Source organism: Dendroctonus ponderosae, unplaced genomic scaffold, assembly GCF_020466585.1.
Source record: "Dendroctonus ponderosae isolate FM_Combo_2020 unplaced genomic scaffold, Dpon_F_20191213v2 Dpon_F_20191213_11, whole genome shotgun sequence".
Classification (NCBI taxonomy): domain Eukaryota; kingdom Metazoa; phylum Arthropoda; class Insecta; order Coleoptera; family Curculionidae; genus Dendroctonus; species Dendroctonus ponderosae.
The window spans coordinates 229,953-254,595 of NW_026017213.1; the positions used below are offsets into that span (position 1 = coordinate 229,953).

Genomic DNA, 24,643 nt, shown 5'->3' on the forward strand with positions numbered 1-24,643 from the left:
ATTTTACTTTTAAAGCAGCCATGTGTATAGGTTAGGTTAAGTTGAATAAGTGACATTCTATATATTATTTACCTAATTTAAGCCAATACAGACAGATTAGTATATTATGGAGAGAGTAACTAATAATGAATTTACGGATTTTTACTTACGCTGCTGCTTTGAGACCCTTAAATTCGGCCGAATTAAAGCGTTTGTCGTTTTTTTTAAATTCGGTAACCATAAAAATATATACACATGGTAAATTGTTTGTTGACGCTTTAAGGAATCGTTTTGAAGCGATGTTTTAGTTCAACACAAACTATAAATTATTTAAATCCACAAAATAATTAATGAAACACAACCACACAACTAAACACTATGCACAGAACGTAAACAATCAGCCATTTATATGACCAGATACGTCACAACCGTGCGTTGCGTTTTAGAGATTCATAAATAATTTGAATTTTAGCTGAATTTGTTTATTAAATATTTAACAAAATAGCAATAGATATATAGTATAAACTTATTTAATCTTTCATATATATGTATATATATTACCATTAATTAAGGTTTGGTTTGTAGGAATTTTTGATTCAATGAAAACACCCTATTACCAAATCATATCAAATCCGGAGTATGCAATACAATTGGGATGCTTCTCCGGTTTACTCAAGGCCCGAATTGTTGCGGTAGAACTGTACAATGAATAATGGAATTTCGCATTTGAAACACCAACATAACTCTTTCTAGATGTGTTGTTATTTGTATGCGCACTCTTTCGTAGAGGCGATGAGGGTACATGATCCGGGAAATGTTCCGCAGGATTATTTGGTTCACTTAAACTGTACTGTTACTTTATGAATTGGATTTGCTGTAATTCGATCCATTCCAATGAGAATTTTATGCACTTAAATTTCGTTTAATTGTTTTTGTATAATAATGATATTCATCTTGCGTTATTTCAAAATTAGTCTACAGGTAAAATGGAATAGTCTCAGTTTATAATAAAAAAACCAAAAATTTGCGTTGTTTTGTATTTACAGTTTTTGCAATGTGCCTTCTTCGGTCCATCTTTGGACATGGACCTCCCCCAGTCTTTTCCACTCTTTCCTGTTTGTCCCCATGTTCATCCATCTAGTTCCAGGGTGCCTCTTTGGGGTCTTCCTCAACTTCTATTATTTTCCCAATGTCTCCCTGTTGTCCAGGTTAAAATCAATTTGTTATATGTAATTAATATAGGCAATTAAAAACCGTATAATTCAAATCATTCTTGTAACGCGCCGTCATCGGCAGGGGCCAGTTGTGACGTCAAGCGGCTCGTCGGCCGCGGCGGCTGCAATGCGGAGCAAGTAAGCATGCAACCTCAGTCTTGATATTGTTGTTAAAACGTTTATATAGTGTATTAGGAGAAAACAAAAATTTTTTTAAATGACTGATGCATGTTTTGTAAACGGACAATTTTACCCCTCGTGGATATGTTTATGTTGGCATATTATATTAAAAACACAGAAAATTTTACTCTTGCTGAAATTCGCTATGTTAAAACCGAACAGGTCGATTTATAGGCAAAATAGTCAATAGTTTTACTTATATAAATCGATAAAATGTAAGATTGGAGTTTTACTAGCTCTAATTTCCAAAAATCAAACAGGACCTATTGATCAAAATGTAAGTGATTCAACAAAAAAATATGAAAGTATTGTTTTCATGCTAGTAAAAACTAAATTACATCATTAAAATGCATGCACGACGATAAAACGATATTTTTTCTTCGCAGATACTTATTGCTTCTTTTTATCCTCTAGTATAGCAATTAACTATTTTTGAGGTGATTATTTCCTACTATAATGCAGCCGAGAAGCAAACAAAATACAAATTCAAAGTATTTATCTGTTATATAAGAGACAAAATCAAATCTGTTTTTTATACTTACATTAAAATGATCTTCACATACCCCCATGTATGTGAAGAGTAGTCTTCTCAGAAATATCCTTGTATATATATCTTTAACCATTAACCATTTTAAACGCCGGCTTTTATCTCGTGGTAGGTGAATAAATAGCTTATCTGGTGTTTTAAAAGTTATACTAGGACACAGTAGCACAGCACCATACAGCATTTGTAATATTGTTTTTGTGTTATTTCCATTATTAATAAAGCACAGAACGCATTCTGAACAGTCAAACTCCCAGATAATTCAACGACAAGCCGTATTCCCGTATTGCCTTTCGATCGAACGACCAGCGCTATGACGTCACGACCATTCCCGCGTGTTTAATGTCGTTTCAAATAAATAACCTGCAGTCACAACTTTAATTCTTTATTGCAAATTAAATATTGCGATTTGACAGCTGATATTTGATATGCGCGATTTCTATAGATAGGCAAATATATTAAAGAAATAAAAAAACAAGTTTAAGCTCCCCATTTATGGTTGATGTTTTGCAAGCACGAGCGGCTTGCATCTTGAGAGGTGGTTTGCTTTTGATAGGAGCAGAAATGGTTAATGCAATAATGCCTGAAGGCAGACGAAGAAACCTTAGTGCCTGAAGAAAAAGTAAAGCATCCCGATGCAATAAGAAAGGAAAGGACGGTGAAATAAAACAAAAAACATATAAAACTTACTTTTAGTCTCAAATAATTCGTAATTTGCTTAGAAATAATAATTAAACAAGTCAATGAGGTACTGGATAATATAAAATACGAAAACTATTAAAAATTAAAAACTCACTTTCAGACTCACAAACCGTTCAGTCTACACATTAATCTGCAGTTTCATTCATCAGTGAAACTCAGCATACTCTCTACGGCCATCTTCAAAATCCGGGCGTCGTTCATCTCTTTCAAAGGAGGATTAGTTTGCATGAAGAGAGTTAGTTGCTTCAGCAAGTCTGTCAATACTTTTGGAATGAATTGCTTTGTGCTGGCTCCGTCCGGAGAGAGCGCCAGGAACGCTGGGCGTAGGTAACTACAGAACAAAACGTCGAATTCCTGCCATAAACTTTACACGGTTTACTGACCTTAATTTGATCTGGGAATTCTTGTGCATTTCCATGCTGAGCTGCTGAATGAGTGCTAGTAAAACACTTTGCGACAGCAGACATTTCTCCCCAAACACTTTGTTTGCATCGACACGTTCACAGACGAATATCACCATGTTCAAGTTTTCAGCGGAGAGCGCCAATTGGAAGGCTTCATCAAACGTGCGTTTTGCTAAGGCCTGCTGTATATGTGCCATTGTCTGCAACTGCATGGAAGAATTAGATATGTTCTACATACCGGGTGCCAATTTGAAAACTTCCCACCCTTAATGTCTTTCTTGCAGTTAAAAATATGAAAAATCGGAAAGACCCGTCAATTTGTAAGAGGGACACTTTAAATTAATATTTTTAGCCTCCTTGTTCCAACCTCTTAGGAGGGGTAGAGAATGATGAGAATCTTAAATGGGAAGGGGGGACAAGTGGCACATAGTTTTAAAGGGCGTTCAATTCTTTTTACATTAATTATTATTTTGTTTCTTTATGTTATACTTATTCTGGGTGTTTGGTAAGTAGATGCATTCCTTGCAAGGGATGATAGTGCAATTAGTTTTGGATATATTTCGTTAATAGACCAGGTTCCCAAAACCATTAGTTTCTGATCTACAGGGTGTTAAAGTTTTAATAAAAAAAATGTTATTTATTAATATTTCGAAAACCGCATGGACTATTATAATGAAATTTGACAGGCTTAGGCAACTAAGAACAATACACGTTTTTCGATAAAAATGTTGTTTCAATCCTTTCCAGTGGCGTGGCTAGAGGCACGTCTGTGAATAATTTTACATAAACACATGTTACGTTACTGATTTTTCTAAAAGTTAATAATATTTTTAGTTCCTGTTCAATTTGGAAGAGAAAAGGTCTCTTGACTTTTTTTATACGACGTCCCGATTTATTGCACAGCGTAATCGGGTTCTTATTAAAAAGTTGGCTCTGCACTGGTTTTTGTCACTGATTGACAAAAGTAATAATTGCTGTCATTTCGAGTGTCTGCGTAGCTTTAGTTGTCACCTTCTCTTTGAGATTTATGTAACTCCGATTAAGCTCACATTAGTTGAACACTTTATTGGTTGAAATGATATAGATATTCTTTACATTTAGGGGTTTTGCGACAGAAATAGTGGCGGCTTCCAAATATCCGTGTCTTTGCAAACACCTACCAAGGCTCAGTGAGTCAGGAAAAGTACAATGTAGGCAAATTCACGTAGGATCAAACTGTAAGGGAGTACCTTGATCAGCGTTTTCCTAATCGATGGATTTGGAGAGGACGCCCCCATATAATGGCCTGCCAGAAGACCAGATCTAACTCCGTTAGACATTCACGTAAGGGGTAGAATAAAAGACTTGGTTTATGCCAGAAAAATACATACAAGGGAGGAATTAATACAGCGCATTACAGATGTCGCTATTACACTTAGACAGACATTTTCGGCTAGGGGAACGCGGACTGAAACAGGAAGGAGGGCACATGCATGCGTTAGAGAAGGGGGCTTCATTTTGAGCAAGATCTTAAGTAGTTATGAATTCATGAATAACATAATTTTTTTTCGTATTAAAGCAAGCTTGGTGCTCATTTCAATACTAAGAATAAGTAAAATTTTAATTAACAGGTAAATTAATCTACCTATTAGATTGAAAAACAAATAAAGAAACTCTAAGACTGATGTCAACTGAGGCTAGTAATAATTTTTGTAATAAAATTGATACAATCTAACTGCAATTTTTGCTGTCTTTATACTGAACCATACTTAACTACAACCCGATAACCCGATTAAGCTATGCAATAAATCGATTTTAATTTGTTTACTCGCAAACGGGACGTCGTAGAAAAAAAGTCAAGAAACCTTTTCTCTTACAAATTGAACAGGAACTTGACAAATATTATTTATTTTTAGAAAAATCAGTGGCGTAACATTTTTCTATTTAAAATTATCTACAGACGTGCCTGTACCCACGCCACTGGAAAAGATAGAAACAACATTTTTATCACAAAACGTGTATTGTTCTTAGTTGACTAAGCCTGTATATGTACTTGAATTAATTGGGTAATAAATTAGATAAATGAAGATTGATAATCTCAAACTAGGAATCTTTACTTATAGAATTAACATGAATACTGACAGAGAGGATTGACACTTGAAGAGAGTTACAACAAAAACATTAGTTCATGTACAAGTATACAACACTTTGCATCCAGAGTAGGGAAGGTCGGTATTTAATGTAACCGCTAAAATAACAGTGTTCCAAACGTGTAACCTGAAACCGTAGTTACAGCTGGCCGATTTAACAGGTTTTTTTGGAACCGTCTCATAGAACCTAAATAGCGGTGCGCACTTCGGACACCGTCGAGCCTATATATATCCAGCTGCAGCTGTTTCCCGGCTTAAGGCCTGGCTTCGCTTGTGCGATTGATGTCTGACGTAAGCAGCGGCTGCAGCGTCCATCGCATGCGTCGTAGGTGGATTTGCTTGTGCGTCTAAACGTCGAGAAAAGTTGGCAGCCCGAGCACAGTGCAAAGGAAAATTTGAGTAGTTGATTAATTAGCATCATGTAGCTTGCATTGGCTCAGCAGAAGAAGATGATTTCGGTATTAATCACAAGCAGAAAATCTCATCAATCTATGTACAAACACCGATATATAGATTATACTAAATCCCACGCTTATTTTCGCGTAAGTAGAAATCAATTTGAGTCATGTCGGCGGCAAATAAATATAAATATTGCAGTAAAATCGCTTGCGTCGCGCTGCTGGACTGGTCTCGACGTCGACGCGCTAGTAAACCCATAAACATGATATGCCATATGATCAGTCTCTGCGATGGACGCAGCAGCCGCTGTTTACGTCAGACATGCGGCAGACGCATGCATCAGTCGCACAAGCGAACCCAGGCCTTTAAACCGTCTCATAAAACAGAAACAGTTGGGAGCACATAGCACCAGCTGCAGCCGTTTGCCGATTAAGAGCCGTTTCACACGGGCCACTCTGCAGCGCTAATCAGTGGCGCTGCTGAGAAGCTCGTTTTGAAGGTATACTGATTTACATGGAGCTATTCACACGGACGCGACCAAAGCCGGACCACCGATTAAGCAGCGCTGCTGTGGCGTTCAGTGGTTGACTACCGCCGAGAAGCACGTCAAAAAGAAGCGCCACCGAGAAGCGCTGCAGAGTGGCCCGTGTGAAAAGGCTCTTAAAGGTTGTTTTTGGAACCGTCTCATATGCAGCATAGTCGAGCGCTGTATGCAGTTGCAGCAGTTTCAGTACAATCGCAAACGCATTGGAAAGTGCATCAGGCTTGAACGTGGACCAGTTGAAGCAGAGCATATTTGATAAAACTAGTTTTTCTCATAAAGTTGTCTGCTTCTTTAGTGAAAACTTCGGACTTATGTTAAAATAACATTCTGAACAAGTTTTTCGAGTAACTTTTTTCGATATCTTTAACTCATCGCAAAATATAACGAATTGCCCCTATTCGCAAAGTTTTAGTAGGCTGAGTTTTTACCTGAAGTTAGAAATGGGTACCCTAACAAATATGGTCGTTGCACAAAAAAAAACAAAAAAATGTTTTGGTGGAAACCTTTCCCAAACATAGCGTGTGGGTCGTTTAGAAGAATGCCTAATGCAAATTTCTAAAAAAAATAATTTTAATATAAAAAAAGGGAACGAAAGTTACCAGATTTGCTTGTAAAATGACGTCACGCGGCACAAATCCTACGCTAGTTATATGCCCATAACCAGGAGAATGTACACTTGCAGATTGCATAGGAGCAAGCAACCATACGCATTGTTAATACATTAATATTTAAGGCATAATAAATATAATCTATTATGCCATCTGGGTTTGACGATATCGATTCTTTATGGTATTAGCTTTCTTGTAATCTGACCATGCAAGAGCTTGTTTGTCTGGATCTTCCGGCTTCTAAATTTAAAATTCTAAACAATGGATTATGGCGTGTACGTGTACGTATAATGTTCACGAAAAGATATAGGTTTGTTAACTTTATTAGGTGGCATCCAGACTATGAAACTCTTTAACATCTCGCTAATTAATGGAAGGGATTTTGCAAAAATTCAACTCGTTGTACTTGCGGAAAATTCAAAATCATCACCTAGTTCAGCAAAGCAAAAGATTTGTGAATTCGATTTTTTTAAGAACTAGATAAATATTTACAAAACCGAATTTTGTAGTCTAAGTCGCTTAATTATAAATGAAGCTTTATTTATACCCAGGTATAATCTTGCATCTAAAGCGTCATTTATAATCTTAAATCTATTACGTTTAAAAACTACGGCTCGTACAGGAGCGTCACTACTTCGTTTTCTGTTTTTTTGACACGCAAACTTCTTGCTTCTTCCGAACACCGGTTCAAATTGAGCAGCAGTTAATTAACCGAACACGAGAAGCTGCTCAAAATATGAGCCCAGGCTCAAAATGATTGGGACACACAGATGTTTGGAGTAAAACGGGCAGGACTTCTTGCTCTTGGGAACACTTGTGTTTTAACAACAGAATTGTATTTTATTAGATCAATAATATCGATCAATTATACATAACCTCTAACCCCTGGTTTTAGATGGCAGTTGTGACCTATTTAGGTATATCACTGATTTGCCCCAAAAAGATGGCAGCACTCGGGAAGCGGTGACACCGTTATCCTAACCTGAACGCAAATTATTCTCTTTTATTTTCTTTGCGTCATGTTTATCCATGGTTACCGGAGTTTTTAATAATTACGAAGGGTAAACAAGTATTTACGAAACGTTAGTTAGGCAGATTACCTTAAAAAACATTGTTGCCATCCTTCTGATCTAATTTTTTGCAAATATCTGAGTTTTTTTCTGTACTCCCAAGACCCCCCAGACAACACCTCCAGAGGAATGACGCCAATTTTAAATCACCCTGAATAAGTAAAAATCAGCAATTTTTTCAGTTTTACCTTGAAAATGCAATCAACATAGGAAAAAGCGTATTTTTTCACCTATTTTTGATTTGTAACTGGTACCATTTCCCAAATAGCGGATACAAAACGCCCAATTTTGCCGACTGTGGCGGTACCAAACATGCAAAAGCTACCTACCTATTTATCTCGTTTTTGCGCATACTTTATATTCGTTTAAACAGTAATGCCATAAAAAGCCCAATTATCTGTCTGAACACATTATTTGCAGATAAAAACCAAGGCTACACTTACATGAGTATCGACGTGCGGAGCAGGAGTGACTGTCCTAGATCTACTCACGGCATTTAGAACGCCTTCTTGTATAACAGCAACTTGGTTGTTAAATCCCTTTTGGATCTCGCTGCTGACCATATCTTTGACACTGACGACCAACTTGTCTTGAACACTAAACAGCCAGTTAAAAGAGGCCGGTTCCTCAAAAAGAACCTTACGTCTTAAAAAGAGAGAGCAGTTGAGCTTGAAGCTGTGAAGACATCGAATCCGTCAGCTTATCCGCGTTCGCCTTCAGGCTTTCAGAAGCGCTTTTCAGATGAACGATGATATCTTTACTGGACTCTTGGGTCCTACGTTGTCGCTCCACATGCGCCTCCACTGAAGCCGTATCTAAATGACAATAATCATCATGAAATCCATCCACGGGCAGCGATTTATCCAAAATACTTACACTCTTTTGTGCCTCTGTAAAACGTGTCGTTGATTTGTTGGAACATTTGGGCGCAGACTCTTTCCCAAGAAGGAACGAGATTTTGCGCGATGCTTTCTCGGTAGGACTTTTCCAAATGGGGAGTCACTTGCAAGGCAATGGAACGAGCAATTTTCTCTTCGAACGACTGAAAAAAAAGACTGCTAAAGCACGAATCTGAGCGATGACTAAAACCCCACGAAGAGACGTGGATGACTCAGTGAATTTTCAGGACTTGAAATACGCTACAATGAAAAATGGTTAGACGCAAGGTTTGCTGATTTTTTTGGCCGATTCGCCGAGAAACTTAGATGGAAACGATGAGAAGAAATAAAACTACAAAGTAACTTGAAATATAATTGAAGTTACTCAACATAATGAGATGAATTACTGATATTTCTATTACTTGTAACTGTAAAATGAGCATTTTTCGTTATTAAATTTAAGTCGCAGTCTTTTTTCACTTTTTTTAATTGTTGTTAATGTTAAATTTCGTGTTTAGAGCATCAAATACGATGTTTACGATGTTATCATGCATAAAAACAACAAGGAGAAAAAAAATATATACATTTTTATTATAAATTTAATATAAAGTTTTCATGTGCTTAAAACGTTTTGCGCAGTTTGGCAACGCCGCTCGAAATTTAGCCTCAAAATGGTGATTTTCATCAAACTTTGTGAGTGTTCATTTGGCTTAATTTATGGACCACCCAGGAAATTTTTGCTCTTAAAGTGCTTATTTCGAACTGTTTAATGTTACAAAAGAAAAACTTTTTTTTGCTGAAACTGCTTAATTTGTGTGTCCTTAAGATAAATCCACAAAAAACTAAAAATACAAAAAGACTCAAACGGCTCAATTACCTTTGTTTTGTTCTAATCAGCTTTTACAAGCTTTCCATTTTTGTTTATTTTTTTCATTCCATTCATTCACTTATTCACATTCATTTTTGTTACAATTGCTACTCTCACTTTTCGCTTCGTTACCAACTCCAGTAGATAGACAAGTCTGACAAGTCTCAACTTTCACTCGGCAACGAGTAATTTGACGTTTTATAGTGCCCCCATCAGTTGATTCCGCGAATTGAAAATGTTGACAAAACAGTCAGCTGAGTCAGTGACAAACATTCAAACTGTCAGAGTGCGTCTCGAAAGTTAAGTTGGATTTATAACTCTACAGTTCGTTCTGTTGTTCGTGAAGTTGCCATACCGTTGCAGTTGCTGTTGTACAGTTCGCAGTTGCCGACGTTGGAATTTGATTGGTCAGATTGACAGATTGTATGCTCATATGATTTAATGTTGGTCATGTTGTCTGTTGGGTTTATAACGTTTTCACATCAAAATATCGAGATTATCTTGATCTAGACGCAAACTACTTCCTTTTACGTTCATTTTAGTTTGCTATTGAAGGAAAAGCGTCTTTAGCACGGTCGCAAATTAAGCACAAGCATCCCGTTTTTACTGGGCACTTTTACAGTTTCTGTGCCCTAAATTTTACAAACTTTAATAATATTCTGTATTAATAAGGTGCTAAGGTCTCGAACCTCAACGAAAATAACTTGATCTGCCATCTTGCCAGAAACATAAACAAAACACGGCCTCGTTTTGACAAATGTCACTCAGTGACTCACGTGATATGAAACTCTTTCTCTCATTGGTTGAATCGCCAATTGCACGAACGTCGCAGACGAAATAAAATTTGCTTAATCAGCAACGACATGGAAACGTATTGGAAACGACAAACCTCAAGCAATGCCGGGTTTATAAATTGGAACGTGCGCACGCGGATGGTGATTTCTAAAACGGCGGCAATTGCGGACTTCGAACTATAAACGGCAACAACTGAAGAGTTTATAAATCCACCTTGATTCCTTTCCAGACGGGATAAAGAAAATTTAATTGAAAAATGGGCGGAAAGGTAAATGGTCATTGTTATGTCATTTTAATGAGTAAAAGTGATTCTTTAGCTATCGAAAACAGTGGCGGTGAAAGTGTGTACCATGGGATCAGGAAATAGTATATTACGGTACAAGGTCCGCACTGCGTCTATGACGCAACGTCAACTTCAAGCAGTCAGCTGACAGTCAGTGACAAACAGTCAAGCTGTCAGCATGCGTGGCGAAAGTTAAAACTTTCAACACGGAGTGAAGAAAATTTTAGGGAAAAATGGGCGGAAAGGTAAATTGTCATTGTAATGTGTAAAAGTGAATCTTTCGCTATAGAAAACAGTGGCAAATCTGAACCAAGAAAAAGAAAAACATATTTCCGATTCACCATTAATATCATTTTTAGAATATTTTGGGGAGACCTCGGCAATAAATTTCCATCGGTTCAACGAGCTAAAGCCATCAAAGACAAAAAGACAAACAAAAGTAACGTTTACGGATTTGTGAGCTTCAAGGAACCAGATGACCTTACGAAAGCGATGGAGCAAATCAAGGATAATTTTTGAATTGAAGTCTAGAACTCGCCCGATCAAGGTGCGACTCGAGGAGTCGGCGTATAGCCTTATAGGAGATTTTGATTACGACGGTGGATAACGCGCACTTTTTTCTATTGCTCACGAAACTTTCGCTTCAATTGCACATTTCGCCGATTTGTGATAAGTTTTTAAACATCGCCATGCATCAGTGGACTTTTGGTTTCGCAAGCTGATTTTTGCAGATTTATTTGTCGAAAACTGGCCCAGATGGAGAAATTTCGATGACGGTATTCGATAAAGCCAACCTTCTACTGTTGCCGAACATTGCGCTTTCTATGAACTTTTCATCAATTTCTGGGGATTTTTTATGATGACTTTACAAAAGCGATGTAGGAAATGAAGGATAATTTTTGAAGTCGTCCGATCAAGTTGCGACCCGAGGAGTCGGCGCATAGCCTTTGTCAAGAAGAAGAAAAAGGAGAAAGTTGCCCTAATACATCTGTTAACATATGGAGGAAAATAGGCAACTCAACATAATTAGTAAATGAAATTTTGCGTTGCTAATATACATTTTTATAAGCAATCGATCGTTTAAATTATCGGAGAAGAGTGGAAATAATCAAATTCTTCGATGTAAATCAGTTTTATAAAGCAGGATGAACTGTGAATAAACATATTTTGTTTAAATTTAGACTTTTGAATTTATTTTGTTTGTTCTACATTTTTCTGGCCAAGTTAAAATCTAGAAACACTACAAATAAGTTTCCATTGGAAAGTAAATGCAATTTATGGTTTTGTTCGTTATTACCCACAGTGACCATTTTTGAAATCCTCGTTTAAGTAAAACAGTAAACTATTAAACAGTTTCGATGCACAATTTAACCTTTTAATATACTTTTCTGATCTGGGAATCCTGCCGAATGCGCGACTAAATTTTAAAGAAACCCGCTGTTGCAAATATTCCTTTTCGAAATTTTCAACAATTTGTAGAAAATTTTCTTTGCATATTTACAAATAGTATTAAATACTTCCCTTTCAAGTGATATAAGATCCAATAACAGCGAATGGCTAAGAAAAAGCCCGCATATGCTGATCTCGTTGAAATGTTTCGACTGAAATCGCTCGCCAGATAAAGATGTTTATACAGCGCGACCGGATGAACTAGGCGGAAACGCGAAAATAAATTGGAAGAATAAGAGCACACCCAAATTCGAATGTTAGTTGAGACTTCCTATACACAGCGCAACACGACTAATTTAAATTCAAAGGTTCAAGCTACCGTTTCGCGATAATTTTACAATTTAAGTAAATTCATCTACTCTAAAAGATTAGCCTCCGACGACTTGAGAGCTCAATCCGGCACTGAGTTAAAACCTAAACAATATTCCCATGACCCCAAAATTGTAATAGTAATACCTTTGAGTTGACTATTTTGGCCAAATTCTCATCCACAACATCTCCCAGACTGGCAATCTTTTCACAGTTAGCCGATTCCAATTTCTGCCAGTAAGTTTCCATTAATTTCTGCATCGCTGGCAACACGGCGAACTGAATTTCGTGCTGTACGATTTCAGTGACCATCTCGGGTACTGTCTTATTGAAAACTTGTCCGACAGCATTCATGATACTCTCCTAGAAATTGAAAAATGAAATAACTAATTAAATTTGCAAGTTTTTGCCTGCCTACTTCCGACTTAAATAAGCAAAAAAAATGAGTAGAAATATATTCAATTTGAAATTGTAGGAATTGCGATTTTCCCCTATTCCGTTACCTAAAGCTTGGTTCTCATGAGTCCGGAATGCTATGAGTGAGAGCAAAACGCGTGCGCTGCCGTACTACTCCTGTTCTGGAAACATTAACGCAGTTCACATGTGTTCCGGATTACCGTGGACAGTGCTAGTAGATCTTCATGAAAACGAGCTGCGTTTCAACTCTTGAGTAGTTCACTTCAGTAAGCAAAGTGAAATTGTGGTGTTAAAAGTCACATGATCCATTTGCTCACGTTTGATTAACCTGAGTTGATATATATATCAACTGAACGTTGATATATATTTTTCTTCCAAGCATTTTTTTAGAATGTTCGAAGCAAAACTCTCCGAAAAGTAGTCCAAATTGGACTTCGACAGTTGATGTACTGTCGAAGTATAACCTTTTACACTAGAGTTAATGTAGGTGTTCACCTTCTTCCGCACGGCAAAGTTGAAAAATATAAAAAATTGGGAACTTCTGGGTGGCGGTTTTCTGCCCTACGCATTCCGGACTGATGACAACCCGAATTTAAGCGATCGATCCAAATACAATACGGATAAAACGAAAGCAATTATCCTTAACAAGGAACTAGATAATTTAGAATTATAATATAAATAATGTACTTTTGAAATATAATAACGTACATATACAGGGTGACTTTTTGGATGACTAGTACAGGGATCTTCGGATCTACAGCACTTTCGATGAAGGTCAAATGGATAAAAAATTGTAGTTTTGAATGCTCTACTCGAAACCAATTTTATTTTTCTAAAATTTTACAGCTGTCGAGATATTTGGTAACAACTTATTTATGGCAAATTTTTAAATTATTCCCAGTTCCGTTGATATTAATTTGTCAGGAAAACATGAAATAAAAGCAATTACTCCTTGTTCCGTTGATAATAATTTGGCGGGAAAGCATTAAGTAGAAAACTTGTAGCAAATCGAATTCCAAACAAAATGGTATAAGACATTTCTCCAAAATAACTGTCATTTTTGACATATGACACAAATTTGAGTTTTTTAAATTCAAGTATACCTACTTTATACTTTTATACATCACATCGTTAGGTTTTTCTTGAAAATAAAGTGTCTGCGAACAATGTATACTTATTCAATTCAGTTGATCGAGGTTAGCTATGGAAAATGGTATAAGACATACAGCATTGTTTCCATAGTAACAAATAATAACAGTATGTTTCAGTATTCATTTTGACAACTACGTTAAAGTTGGCAATAACTTTATTTTAATTAAGACGGCTGCTCATTTAAAGCGTTTATTATAAAAATGAAATCATACCAATAATAATTAGAATTTAACTCTAGAAACTTAAATTTTTATTGTAAAACATTTTCAAAAAGTCCACCATTATTATCAATGCAAATATTTTCCAACGCTCTAACAACAGCTTCTTTAAGTGCATTTAAATTGGAATATTTGTTTGTGGAAACTATGTCTTTTGCGGCTCCCGACAAAAAGAAATCCACAGGTGAAAGATCCGGTGATTGGGGTGGCCATGAAATGGGGCCGTTTCGTCCTATCCAAGCCCCAGGAAATATTACTTCCAGGTGGTTCTGCACTTGGGAAAAATTATGCGGAGGAGCGCCATCATCTTGAAACCATTGCACATTACGCCATATATCTAAATCTAAGTCGTCCAACATAAAATCCAGCTTATTCCGTAGGAATTGAAGATAACAACTACCATTTCAGGTACCTTCAAAATTAAATAGTCCAATAATTTTTGATCCTACCATTCCGCTACAAACGTTAAACCCAAATTTAATTTGTGGTGTCCTTTGCTCAACGTGTTGGGATTTGTTTGATTCTAAAGATGTTCATTGTGTCGAATAAACATACCACAATTTGTAAATCGAGTTTCATTCATTCACACGCAGCTCCTCATCCCCTAGATGTAAAGTTTGGGATACTAATAATTTATGCGGATGGAATTTGTGTTTTTTTAAAACTCGCACCACGGTGCCTTGGGAAGTCCCGGATTCTGTTGCGATCTATCTGGTTCAAATCTGTGGATTCTGCATTATAATAGCTAAGACATTAACCTCCACAGCTTCATTTATTACTTTATCTTCATTTCTTGAAAATCTCATATATCTTTCTTTCTTCATAAAGCGGCAAAGCAATAATCAAGGATGGTCGCAATTTAAAAAAACTGAAATTTGTGTCATTCATGTCAAAAATGACATGTGACATGTTATTTTGGAGAAATGTCTTACGCCATTTTGTTTGGAATTCAAATTCCTACAAGTTTTCTACTTAATGTTTTCCCGCCAAATTATTATCAACGGAACAAGGAGTAATTGCAAAATTTACCATAAATAAGTTTTTCTCAAATATCTCTCGACAGCTGTCAAATTTTAGAAAAATAAAATTGGTTTCGAGTAGATCATTTAAAACTATAATTCTTGGTTTTTCGAAGATCCCTGTAGTGATCATCGAAAAAATGAACTTTGTATGTATATAAAAAAAATAAATTTATCAATAAGCACAATTAAATAGTAATTATAAGCATTTATCAATAAGTAAATTATCGTTCAATCCTGCCTCTGCTTGGGAAAAAAATTTCATATATTTGATGTCTGATGGACCAAACGTAAACGTATTTTTTGGCGATGTACGTGGTGCTCCGATAAGGGTAATTAGAGTGCGGCCGCATCTCGACAACGGTAAGGACCAGCGGTTTGGGGAAAAATTCGTATTAGTAAAGTTGGCACAAAAAATGGCTGGAAATTGTATTGAAGTCCTGGTTTTCCACCTAAAGCGTTCAGTCACTAGAGATGGAAAGCGAATATTTCTTTTGATTCTACCATAAACTTTTCAAAAAATGAGTTTACTTGGTATAGTCATCTGAAAGACCTTTTTGGGAAGTTTCTCAGCGCGGCCCTGATTGTTCTAGTTTACGGTTCTGAGGGCCAATATGTATCTTTAAGTCGCGAAAAGTAGTTTCACAGCAGCGATTTTCAAAAAAATGCCTTGTTTCTTCAATGCAGTTTTGACATTGTCAGAACGCAGTCAAATAGTTTGGGCAGTTTAAAAAAAATCGGCATTTTAATCTTCCGCTTGGTGCATTGAAAAGACAAGACTTTCCTCTTCAAACGGCCAAAATTTCAATTTAAACACGCAACCAGTGGCGCTCAGCGAAATTTTCAAAGCTGCTCTCAACAAAATCTTCTAGTCTGTTCTTCTGAAAATCTCTGCGATGGAACCAAAAGGAATTTTTTACTTCTTCTTAGTGCTCTCAAAGGACAGGAGTTTCCTGTTAATTCAGCCAAAATTGCAGTTTCAACTAGAGATTGTGATAAACGGTTATTTTTCTGTTACAGATTACAATGTTCCAGTTTGGTAATAGGTTTCTAAGTGCGGTTCCAAAAGGAACATGTTACTTTTAAATTTTTTCATTAAAAATGCGAAATGATGATTGTAGAAATAGTGATAACATATAATTGTTTAGTTTACAAAAAAATTAATTCTTAACAAACTTAAAATAAAATATGTTAAAATCAAAAAACAAAACATGGGTCAGAAGTAACTACTTAAAGAACAAAAAACTGATAATAAACTAGAGAGATTAAATAAAATATACGGTTTATATGCGAAAATGTTTAAAAATCAAATTTTCATTTAAAAATGAATTAACATTTAAGAATAATTTTTTTTTGCAGATGCTTTTTACTGAGTCTAGTTGTTCGCTCGTTTATGATAGCACCCGCTTTAGAAAATAATATCTCGCATTTCGTTTCATAATAACATTAAATAATCTACAATAACACAAAACAGAAGTGCGTGTTTGGCAATCCTGGACGAAGTATTACCCGAGCTAATTTTGGTACCATCAAAAAATGCTTAAAAAAATGTCGACCTTACAACGTCTATTACTATAACTAAATTTCATTTCACCTCTGGCGGTTCTGTGCCGGTGCAAACCACTTTTCCGGTTTTATGAGACGGTTCCAAAAAAAACCGGTTAAATTGGCAAACTGCTACAACTGGATAGATGGCTCGACAGTGTCGCATCGGTTCTGTGCTGTTGCGAACGGTTTTTTCGGGTTTATGAGACGGTTCCAAAGAAACCGGTTAAATTGGCAAAGTGTAACTGCGGTTTCAGGTCACACGCGTGGAACACTGTTATTTTAGCGGTTACGTTAAATACCGACCCTCCCTAGCTTCAACACGCAATTAGTGACGCACTGTCAAATGTTTAGAACACGGCCTAACAAAGTTTGTTATTTTGGTTTAATCCCATCTCTGGAACGTAACTGAGTGTTGATATTCCGCTTGGTCCATTGAGAAATTTAATTTAAAATCAGTCAAAATAGCAGTTTCAACATCCAACCAGTGGCGCATTGGCAATTTTTGAAAACACCTCCGAAGAAAATCCATGCATTTTTTGGAAAATCACTGCGCGGAATTCAACCGTAATTTTTGCCTTCCGCTAAGTCCATTGCAAAGACAACTTCCTTCTAAAAAGGACCCAAAAGGCAGTTTTAACACAACCAGTGGCGCACTGACAATTTTTCGGAACGCCGTCCTGCAAAGTTTGGGCATTTTTTTAACAAATTGTTGCTCTGGAACCAAACAACATTCTTCTCTTCCGCTTGCTCTATTGAGACAACAACAAAATGTTGCAGTTTCAATACCCACCAGTGCCACACTTATAATTTTTAACCCCCCCCCCAAGAAAACCAAAATAATTTTTTCAGAATCGCTGCGGTGAAACTACTTTTAGCGACTAAAAGGTAAATACTGTACCTAAACTGTGTAAACTAGAACAATCAGGGGCCCCTGAGAAACTTCCCAAAAATGTCTTCTCGATAATTTCATTTTGGTTACGGTGGAATCAATCTAGTGACTAAAAGTTTTAGATGAATTAGGGAAAACCAGGACTTCAATACAATTTCCAGCCATTTTTTGTGCCAACTTTACTAATAAGGATTTTCCCCAAACCGCTAGTCTTTTCCGTTGTCGAGATACAGCCGCTCTTTACCTTTATCGGGACACCCTGTACATTTATTTGTGTTGTTCCGTCTGGGTATCTGTTATCAAAAATTCCATTAAAATCCTGTCAATTTTATCATTAGTCTCGAATAAACCGCGCCTTCTGCATGGAAACTACTATTTTCTTCATATTCGGCCGGAATTTTATTGGCTTCAGGCTTACCATTTACTTAATCTGTCTTGATTTAACTTACCTGCAGTTCCCTGTGCTTGCCCTGTTGCAGGTGAATGACATTCTCGAGCATTTTGGCGACTTGTAGATGCTGTTTCAGTATCACAGATTCGATTTCCTTAGTGAAATCGGCAAACTCGTTCTGGGTCGATCTGGAAGCACTGTTACTCACAACCGACTGATTCAAAGATTTCATATGTTCGAACAGTTGAGCCATCAGAATTGATTGTTCCTTGAGGCTAGCTTCCATGCCGTTCATCCGCAGATATACAGTCTCTAATTCCTGCTTGTTCAGGTTGCCGCCGTCCTGCAGTTGTTTGATGGGATTAGATTCTTTTACCAAAGATATTTTCGGCCAATTTAGCGAATCTTGGTACAACATAGCGCTGCCACTGGTGGCTGAGTAATCTTTTTGCGGAGGCTCCCCTTCGTTCTGGAACCGAAGGTTTAGTCACGTAATATTATAGAACAAACCTGCTTGCCTGTCCTTGGAGACTCGCTAAATTGCTAAAATACTCCTGGGTAGGATACGCCGCGGAAGCATTGGTCAAGGACAATATTTCTTGGACTTCTCTACTCGGACTCGACCCAGCGCTCGCAAAATTCTCTTTTTGAGGCCGTTGGAAGTCTGGGCGGACGCTGTCGATGATTTTTTCGACTGCTTCTGGTGGAACTGATTCGTTCGTTATTGAGTTTCTCAAGCTAGAAGACGAAAAACGGTTGGGTTTTCAAAATATTACCAGCTTACTTTTTAGGTTATTTGGTACGACCAAATGATTGTGCTTGGTTTTGCAGGCATGAAAATTGCAGAGTGCATGCGACATGAACAGGATGAAAATTACAATCAGCTGGAAAAAAACTGGGGAAAAATTGGGATTAAAAGATCGCACAATGATTATCAGTGAGCAATTGTATTTATATAACTTGCAGCCAAAGCGGCTGAAATTCAAAAGCGATTCTTTTGATAATAAAAAGCGAAAACTGCACCAATGTTTCCTCAAAATGTTATTTTCTTGCAAGCTTCGGCTAAATTTGAAGAAATTTTACACAATTTCTCAAAATAAAACTTCCAACCACTTTTGCAACTAAGTCTTCCCGCCATTTCCTTCAAGCATTGTTGGGACCCCACCAGCACAGATTAAAAGCCCATTTTTCCATACGCTCAAAGGAAAAATTCACTATATGAACGTGAATACATTTATTTTCCTGGATATTCATGCTGAATATTAACAATTATTCGAATTTAGAGATGCAACAATTTTTACGCTTTTTTTCAAAAGTTGTTTGCGACAAAACTAGTAGATTGAAGAGCGTTTTTTTCGGTCGTAAATACGGGAATACTCTATGAGTCCAGTCAATTCTATTGTCTTGCAAGTTTGGACCGAATTTTAAGAATTACCTAAAATGAGATTTGCATGGACTTTGGCGACTAAATATACCGACATTTTTCAATTCTTTTTTTACCATTAAACGGGCTTCGATTAAAGCGCGATTTTTACGCAGTAAATAGAGCAAACTTGACTCCACGTTTCCGCAAAATTTGATCTTCCTGGCGGTTTGGACTGAATTTTGACAATTACTCATAATAAAACTACGAATTACTTTTGCGGGTAACTTTTTCCGCAACCCTTAAACAAACGTTAGCTACCAAACAAATAAAGACTGAAGAGCAATTTTTCCAGTAAACGTAAAGAAGGCTTCAATCTATGTTTCCTCAAAATTTTATTTTCATGCAGGTTTTGGGCTGAACTTTGCCAATTAATTACTGAAAGTGAAACTTACATCTACTGTTTTCGTCGTTTTTAACAAGAAGTTTCCGGCCAAGCCGGCTGAAATTCAGAAGCGATTCTTCTGGCAATGAAAAGCGAAAACTGCAACTATGTTCTCTCAAAATTTTATTTTCTTGCAAGTTTCAGCGGAATTTGAAGAATTACCCAAAATGAAACAACCACTGTTACGACTAGAGGTGTGATAAACGGTTATTTTTCTGTAACGGGTTACAACGTTCCAGTTTTACCTTGGTAATATGTTTCAAAATGCGGTTTCAAAAGGAGCATGTATACGTATGTTTTTTTACAGAATGACGCAGAAAAAAAATGCAGAATGATGATGATAGTAGAAATAGTGATAATATATAATGATTTCCTTAATTAAAAACATAATTCTTAACATTGGTAAACTTAAAATAAAATATTCTAAAATCAAAAGCAAAACATGGGTCAGAAGTAACTACTTAAAAAACAAAAAAACTGATAATAAACTAGAGTGATTAAATAACATATACGGTTTATATGCGAAAATGTTTAAAAATCTGATTTTTATTTAAAAATGAATTGCACACGCTTTTGACTGATTCCAGTTCTTTGCTCGTTTATGATAGCAACCGCTTTAGAAAATAATCTCTCGCATTTCGTTCCAGAATAAGATTAAATAATCCATAATAACAACAAACAGAAATGCGTGTTTGGCAAACCTGGACGAAGTTTTACTCGAAAAAATATATCGACCTTCCAACGTTTATTACTATTCAAATAACTTTCATTTTATCTCTGACTGAATTTATATTTTTAAATGGCCAGCTTGCTTAAATGCAGGTGCACATTCTGCTTAAAACGTTTGTTATTTTTCAACTGTAATCGAATTTATGTCTTGGACTCTTGGTTTGCTCATAGCTCATATGCAAGTACAAATTCTGCTTAGTTTGCTGGTAATGGGCATATAAATCCCGAGCTAAGTTTCTTTAGAGAAATCCCTTTTTTTAAGATTTATTACAGAACGTCAGAAAACTAAACACTTATAGACTAAAAATGCTGAAGTATATCATCGCAGCGGCTAACAAATTTTTGCTGGCTCCTAGAGAACTGAACAGTAATTCTTATCAACGAAAAGTGATACACAATCATCAAGGCAACGCGCAACTACATACAACATATTTTCCGTTGACAAATGGTTACTGAAACTGCTGCAACTGTATAGAGCGCTTGGCGATGCCGCATCGGTCCTGTGCTGCCGCGAACCACTTTTGCAGGCAGGTTCATGGGACGGTTCGAAAAACAACCTTTTAATCGGCAAACGGCTGCAGCAAAATACAACTTCCAACGACTTTTCCCATCAGTACATATTAAAAGCCTTTTTTTACATACATATTAAAAGCCCAAAAAATTGTTTTCTTGGATATTCATGCTGAACAATGAACAATTACTCGAATTTAGAGTTGCAACGTCTTTTGCGACTAACTTTTCACGATGTTTCTCAAAAGTTGTTTGCGACGAAACTAGAAGATTGAAGAGCGTTTATTTCGGTCGTAAATAGGGAAAGCTTGACTCATGCCATGGAAAAGGAAAGCTGTAGCGGTAAAGTCAAGTTCGTAGCGTGACAAACTTGTGGCATATGAATCCACTCAATTTTTTTTCTTGTAAGTTTGCACCGAATTTTAAGAATTACCCAAAATGAGACTTGCATGGACTTTGGCGACTAAACATACCCGCCATTTTTCAATTTGTTTTCACCATTAAACGGGTTTGAATTGGACTTGGTCTGAACTTTGCCAATTAATTACTGAAAGCGAAACTTGCAGCTACTTTTTTCGTCGTTTTTAAAAGCAGTTTGCGACCAAGCCGGCTGAGATTCAGAAGCGATTCATCTGGCAATAAAAAGCGAAAACTGCAAATATGTTCTCTCAAAATTTTATTTTCTTGCAAGTTTCGGCGGAATTTGAAGAATTACCCGAAATGAAACAACCACTGTTACGACAGATTTTTTAGAGATTGCACAGCGCTTTTTTTTGTAGTAAACAGAGCACACTGCATGTGCAAATGTTTCTGCAAAAAGTTTATTTTGCGTCTATATTTGCGCCGAATTTACACAATTTCTCAAAGCGAAACTTTCAACGACTTTTGCAACTAACTTTTTCCGCCGTTTTTTCCGTTTCATTGTTGGGACCACGCCAGTACAAATTAACAGCCGCTTTTTTTCGTGCGTTCAAAGCAAAAATTCACTGTATGAACGTGAAAACAAAAAATTGTTTTCCTGGATATTCATGCTGAAAATTGACAATTTTTTAAATTTAGAGCTACAACGACTTTTACTACTAACTTTTCCCGCTATTCTTCAAAAATTGTTTGCGGCGAAACTACTAGAGATTTGAGATCGTTTTTTCAGCCGTAAATAGAGGAACCTTAAATCTATGAGTCCACTCAATTTTATTATCTTGCAAGTTTGGCCCGAATTTTAAGAATTATCCAAATTACCCAAAAGGAGACTTGCATGGACTTTGACGACTAAATATACCCCCCATTTTTAAATGTTTTCATCATTAAACCGGTTTGAATTGAAGCGCGCTTTTCACGCAGTAAATAGAGCAAACTTGAATTCATGGTTCCGCAAAATTTCATTTCCGTAGAGGCTTGGACTGAGCCATTCAATTGCTTTTGCGGCTAACTTTTCCTGTTGCCCTAAAAAAAAAAACGATTGCTACTAAACAACTAGCGACTAAAGCGCGATTTTTTCGGCAAACATAAAGAAGGCCTCACTCGATGTTTCCTCAAAATTTTATTTTCCTGCAGGTTTTGGTCTGAATTTTGACAATTAATTACTAAAAGTGAAACTTGTATCCACTTTACCGCCGCTTTTCTAAATTTATTTGAGACCAAACTACTGACGGCCCACATGCAGTCTCAAGCTCATCCAATGAAATTATTACACAATATTCCGTTTTTATGGGGGTATATGTAAACGTATTGTATGGGTATTGTATATGTATGGGTATTGTAAATAACAAAAGAATAAACGGCTTATTAATAAATCAATATTTATGCAAGTGAAGGTAAATAAAGCGATATATTTTAGCATTTCATAAGCCAAGAAAACAATGCTTACCTTTAAAAGAACAAAAAATTAAAGTAATTTCACTTAGGCGGCAGAACCACAATTGCAAACTTATGTAGTGTCCATCGCGAATAATTCGCGGGAATTGAAAAGGGACGCTTAAGAAGAAACTGCTGAGGCCTTATAAGGTGATAAAGGTGATAAAGCCGTCAATATTAGCAGACGGGACAGATTTTGCGGTGAATTTAAACTGAAATGTGTTTTTTTCCATTTGCCCCGATTTACAATTACTCCAATGAACCCTACCAGCACAAACACGAAAAGGAAACTCGGGTAGATTTATCGAGAGCCACAAATAATCCTTCAAAGAGCCGGAGATTGGCCCCCAAACATATTTTAATATGGGTTTCTCCTGATTATCAATGAAATTAATCCTGATTATCAAAACTGAAATACCCTGAATCTATCTACTAATCAATTTAAAAATCAGCTTACCTGCTGGATTTCGAGGATTTACCAGGCGAAGTAAAATCATCCGGTGTCATCAAGGTTAACTTGGTATTGTTGCTCTGCTGCTGAATCAATAAAGTTACTGAAGTTTGCAAATCGTCGAGATCTGGCATCTTTTCCACTACTGGTTCATCCTAGAAAAACTCAATTACTTGACAATCACCCCTACTGCACACTGAGTTATTTTCATATCAAGCAATGCGTACCTCAATAAGTTTATCAGTAGTCAAATCCACTAAGTCGTCGATAACATTTTCAGTAACTATTACACCCTTGTACAATAATGTGTCCGGCTGGAACGTGACGTTGCACTCCTGGAATTTCTTCGGCTGGATAACCAACATTTTCAAGCTTTGCACCTATAAAACACTTGTTTATTTATTTATTTAACCCAGTGTACATTATACAAATTTCTGAAAATTTGCAAAAGCCGCAGGGAGAACTCAATTTTGTTCGCAGACCGGAATACTATGAAATATAAAGAAAATATCAAACTTATTTATACTAATACTAATCTTACAACACTAAAATACTATACTATAATACACTTGAATACAATTCTTCATATTAAATTACTTATCAATATACGTAGCACCCTATAATAACAATTATTGCTAGTTGATATCAATTTACATTTTGTTTTTTAGCCATAACGAATATATGATTTTTATTATTGCACAATTTTGCTTTCCATTATAAAGCTTTTCATTTTCCGCTTTAATGTATTTCTATTCTCTGTGAGCTTCTTTAGCTCTTTTGGTAGATTATTAAATAACTTAACAGCCATGATATAACTATTCTTAAATCCTACAGTTTTGTGTACATTTTTGGCAAAATTAAATTTTTATTTTTAGTTTTACTTATAGAATTGAGATAAATATCTTTCAGACTTGGGTGGTAGTGATGCATCAATGACTCCTCATATGCAAAGATTTGGTTGAGATTCAGAGGTCTACTATGTGTAAAAAAAGTTATTCTTGTTTAAAATTTTTAATAATTTGTTTTGAAGACCTTGTAATAATTTTTGGTTATTGTTATTTGCACCACCCCAAGCTATACACGGTCTCCCATAAGCACATGATCAAAAGGATACTGCGATACTCTTTCCATCAAAAGAAGACGATCTGACCTAACTTTTATTAACAAAAAATGTCTGGCTCCTCTGCTACTGATGGTCAAAGTTGTTCAAAAAAATGCCTTTTTCGAAATATCGGAAAAATGGTACGATGTATTTTAGTGAAACTCGCTGTGGATTTGTTCTTATGTAAGACTCATATTTTG

At 36.3% G+C, this 24,643-nt stretch overlaps 1 protein-coding gene and 1 long non-coding RNA gene across 2 annotated transcripts in view; one reads left to right on the top strand and one right to left on the bottom strand.

Moving 5' to 3' along the window:
- Positions 1-2,595: 2,595 nt before the first annotated feature.
- The window catches only part of LOC109540405 (enhancer of mRNA-decapping protein 4), a 32,404-nt gene continuing 10,356 nt past the window's right edge, over positions 2,596-24,643 (bottom strand). The window contains exons 10-19 of the mRNA XM_019908767.2: positions 23,569-23,721; positions 23,348-23,496; positions 18,508-18,727; positions 18,048-18,458; positions 12,503-12,718; positions 8,650-8,815; positions 8,417-8,588; positions 8,217-8,370; positions 3,003-3,229; positions 2,596-2,950 (exon numbers count right to left, since the gene is read on the bottom strand). Coding sequence (XP_019764326.2) covers positions 2,758-2,950; positions 3,003-3,229; positions 8,217-8,370; positions 8,417-8,588; positions 8,650-8,815; positions 12,503-12,718; positions 18,048-18,458; positions 18,508-18,727; positions 23,348-23,496; positions 23,569-23,721 — 2,061 coding nt within the window. The 3' untranslated portion in view covers positions 2,596-2,757. The remainder of the gene's footprint in view (positions 2,951-3,002; positions 3,230-8,216; positions 8,371-8,416; positions 8,589-8,649; positions 8,816-12,502; positions 12,719-18,047; positions 18,459-18,507; positions 18,728-23,347; positions 23,497-23,568; positions 23,722-24,643) is intronic.
- LOC125503008 lies at positions 10,324-11,777 on the top strand. The gene is made up of 2 exons (XR_007280648.1): positions 10,324-10,842; positions 10,957-11,777. It is a non-coding gene; the product is annotated as an uncharacterized LOC125503008 (long non-coding RNA).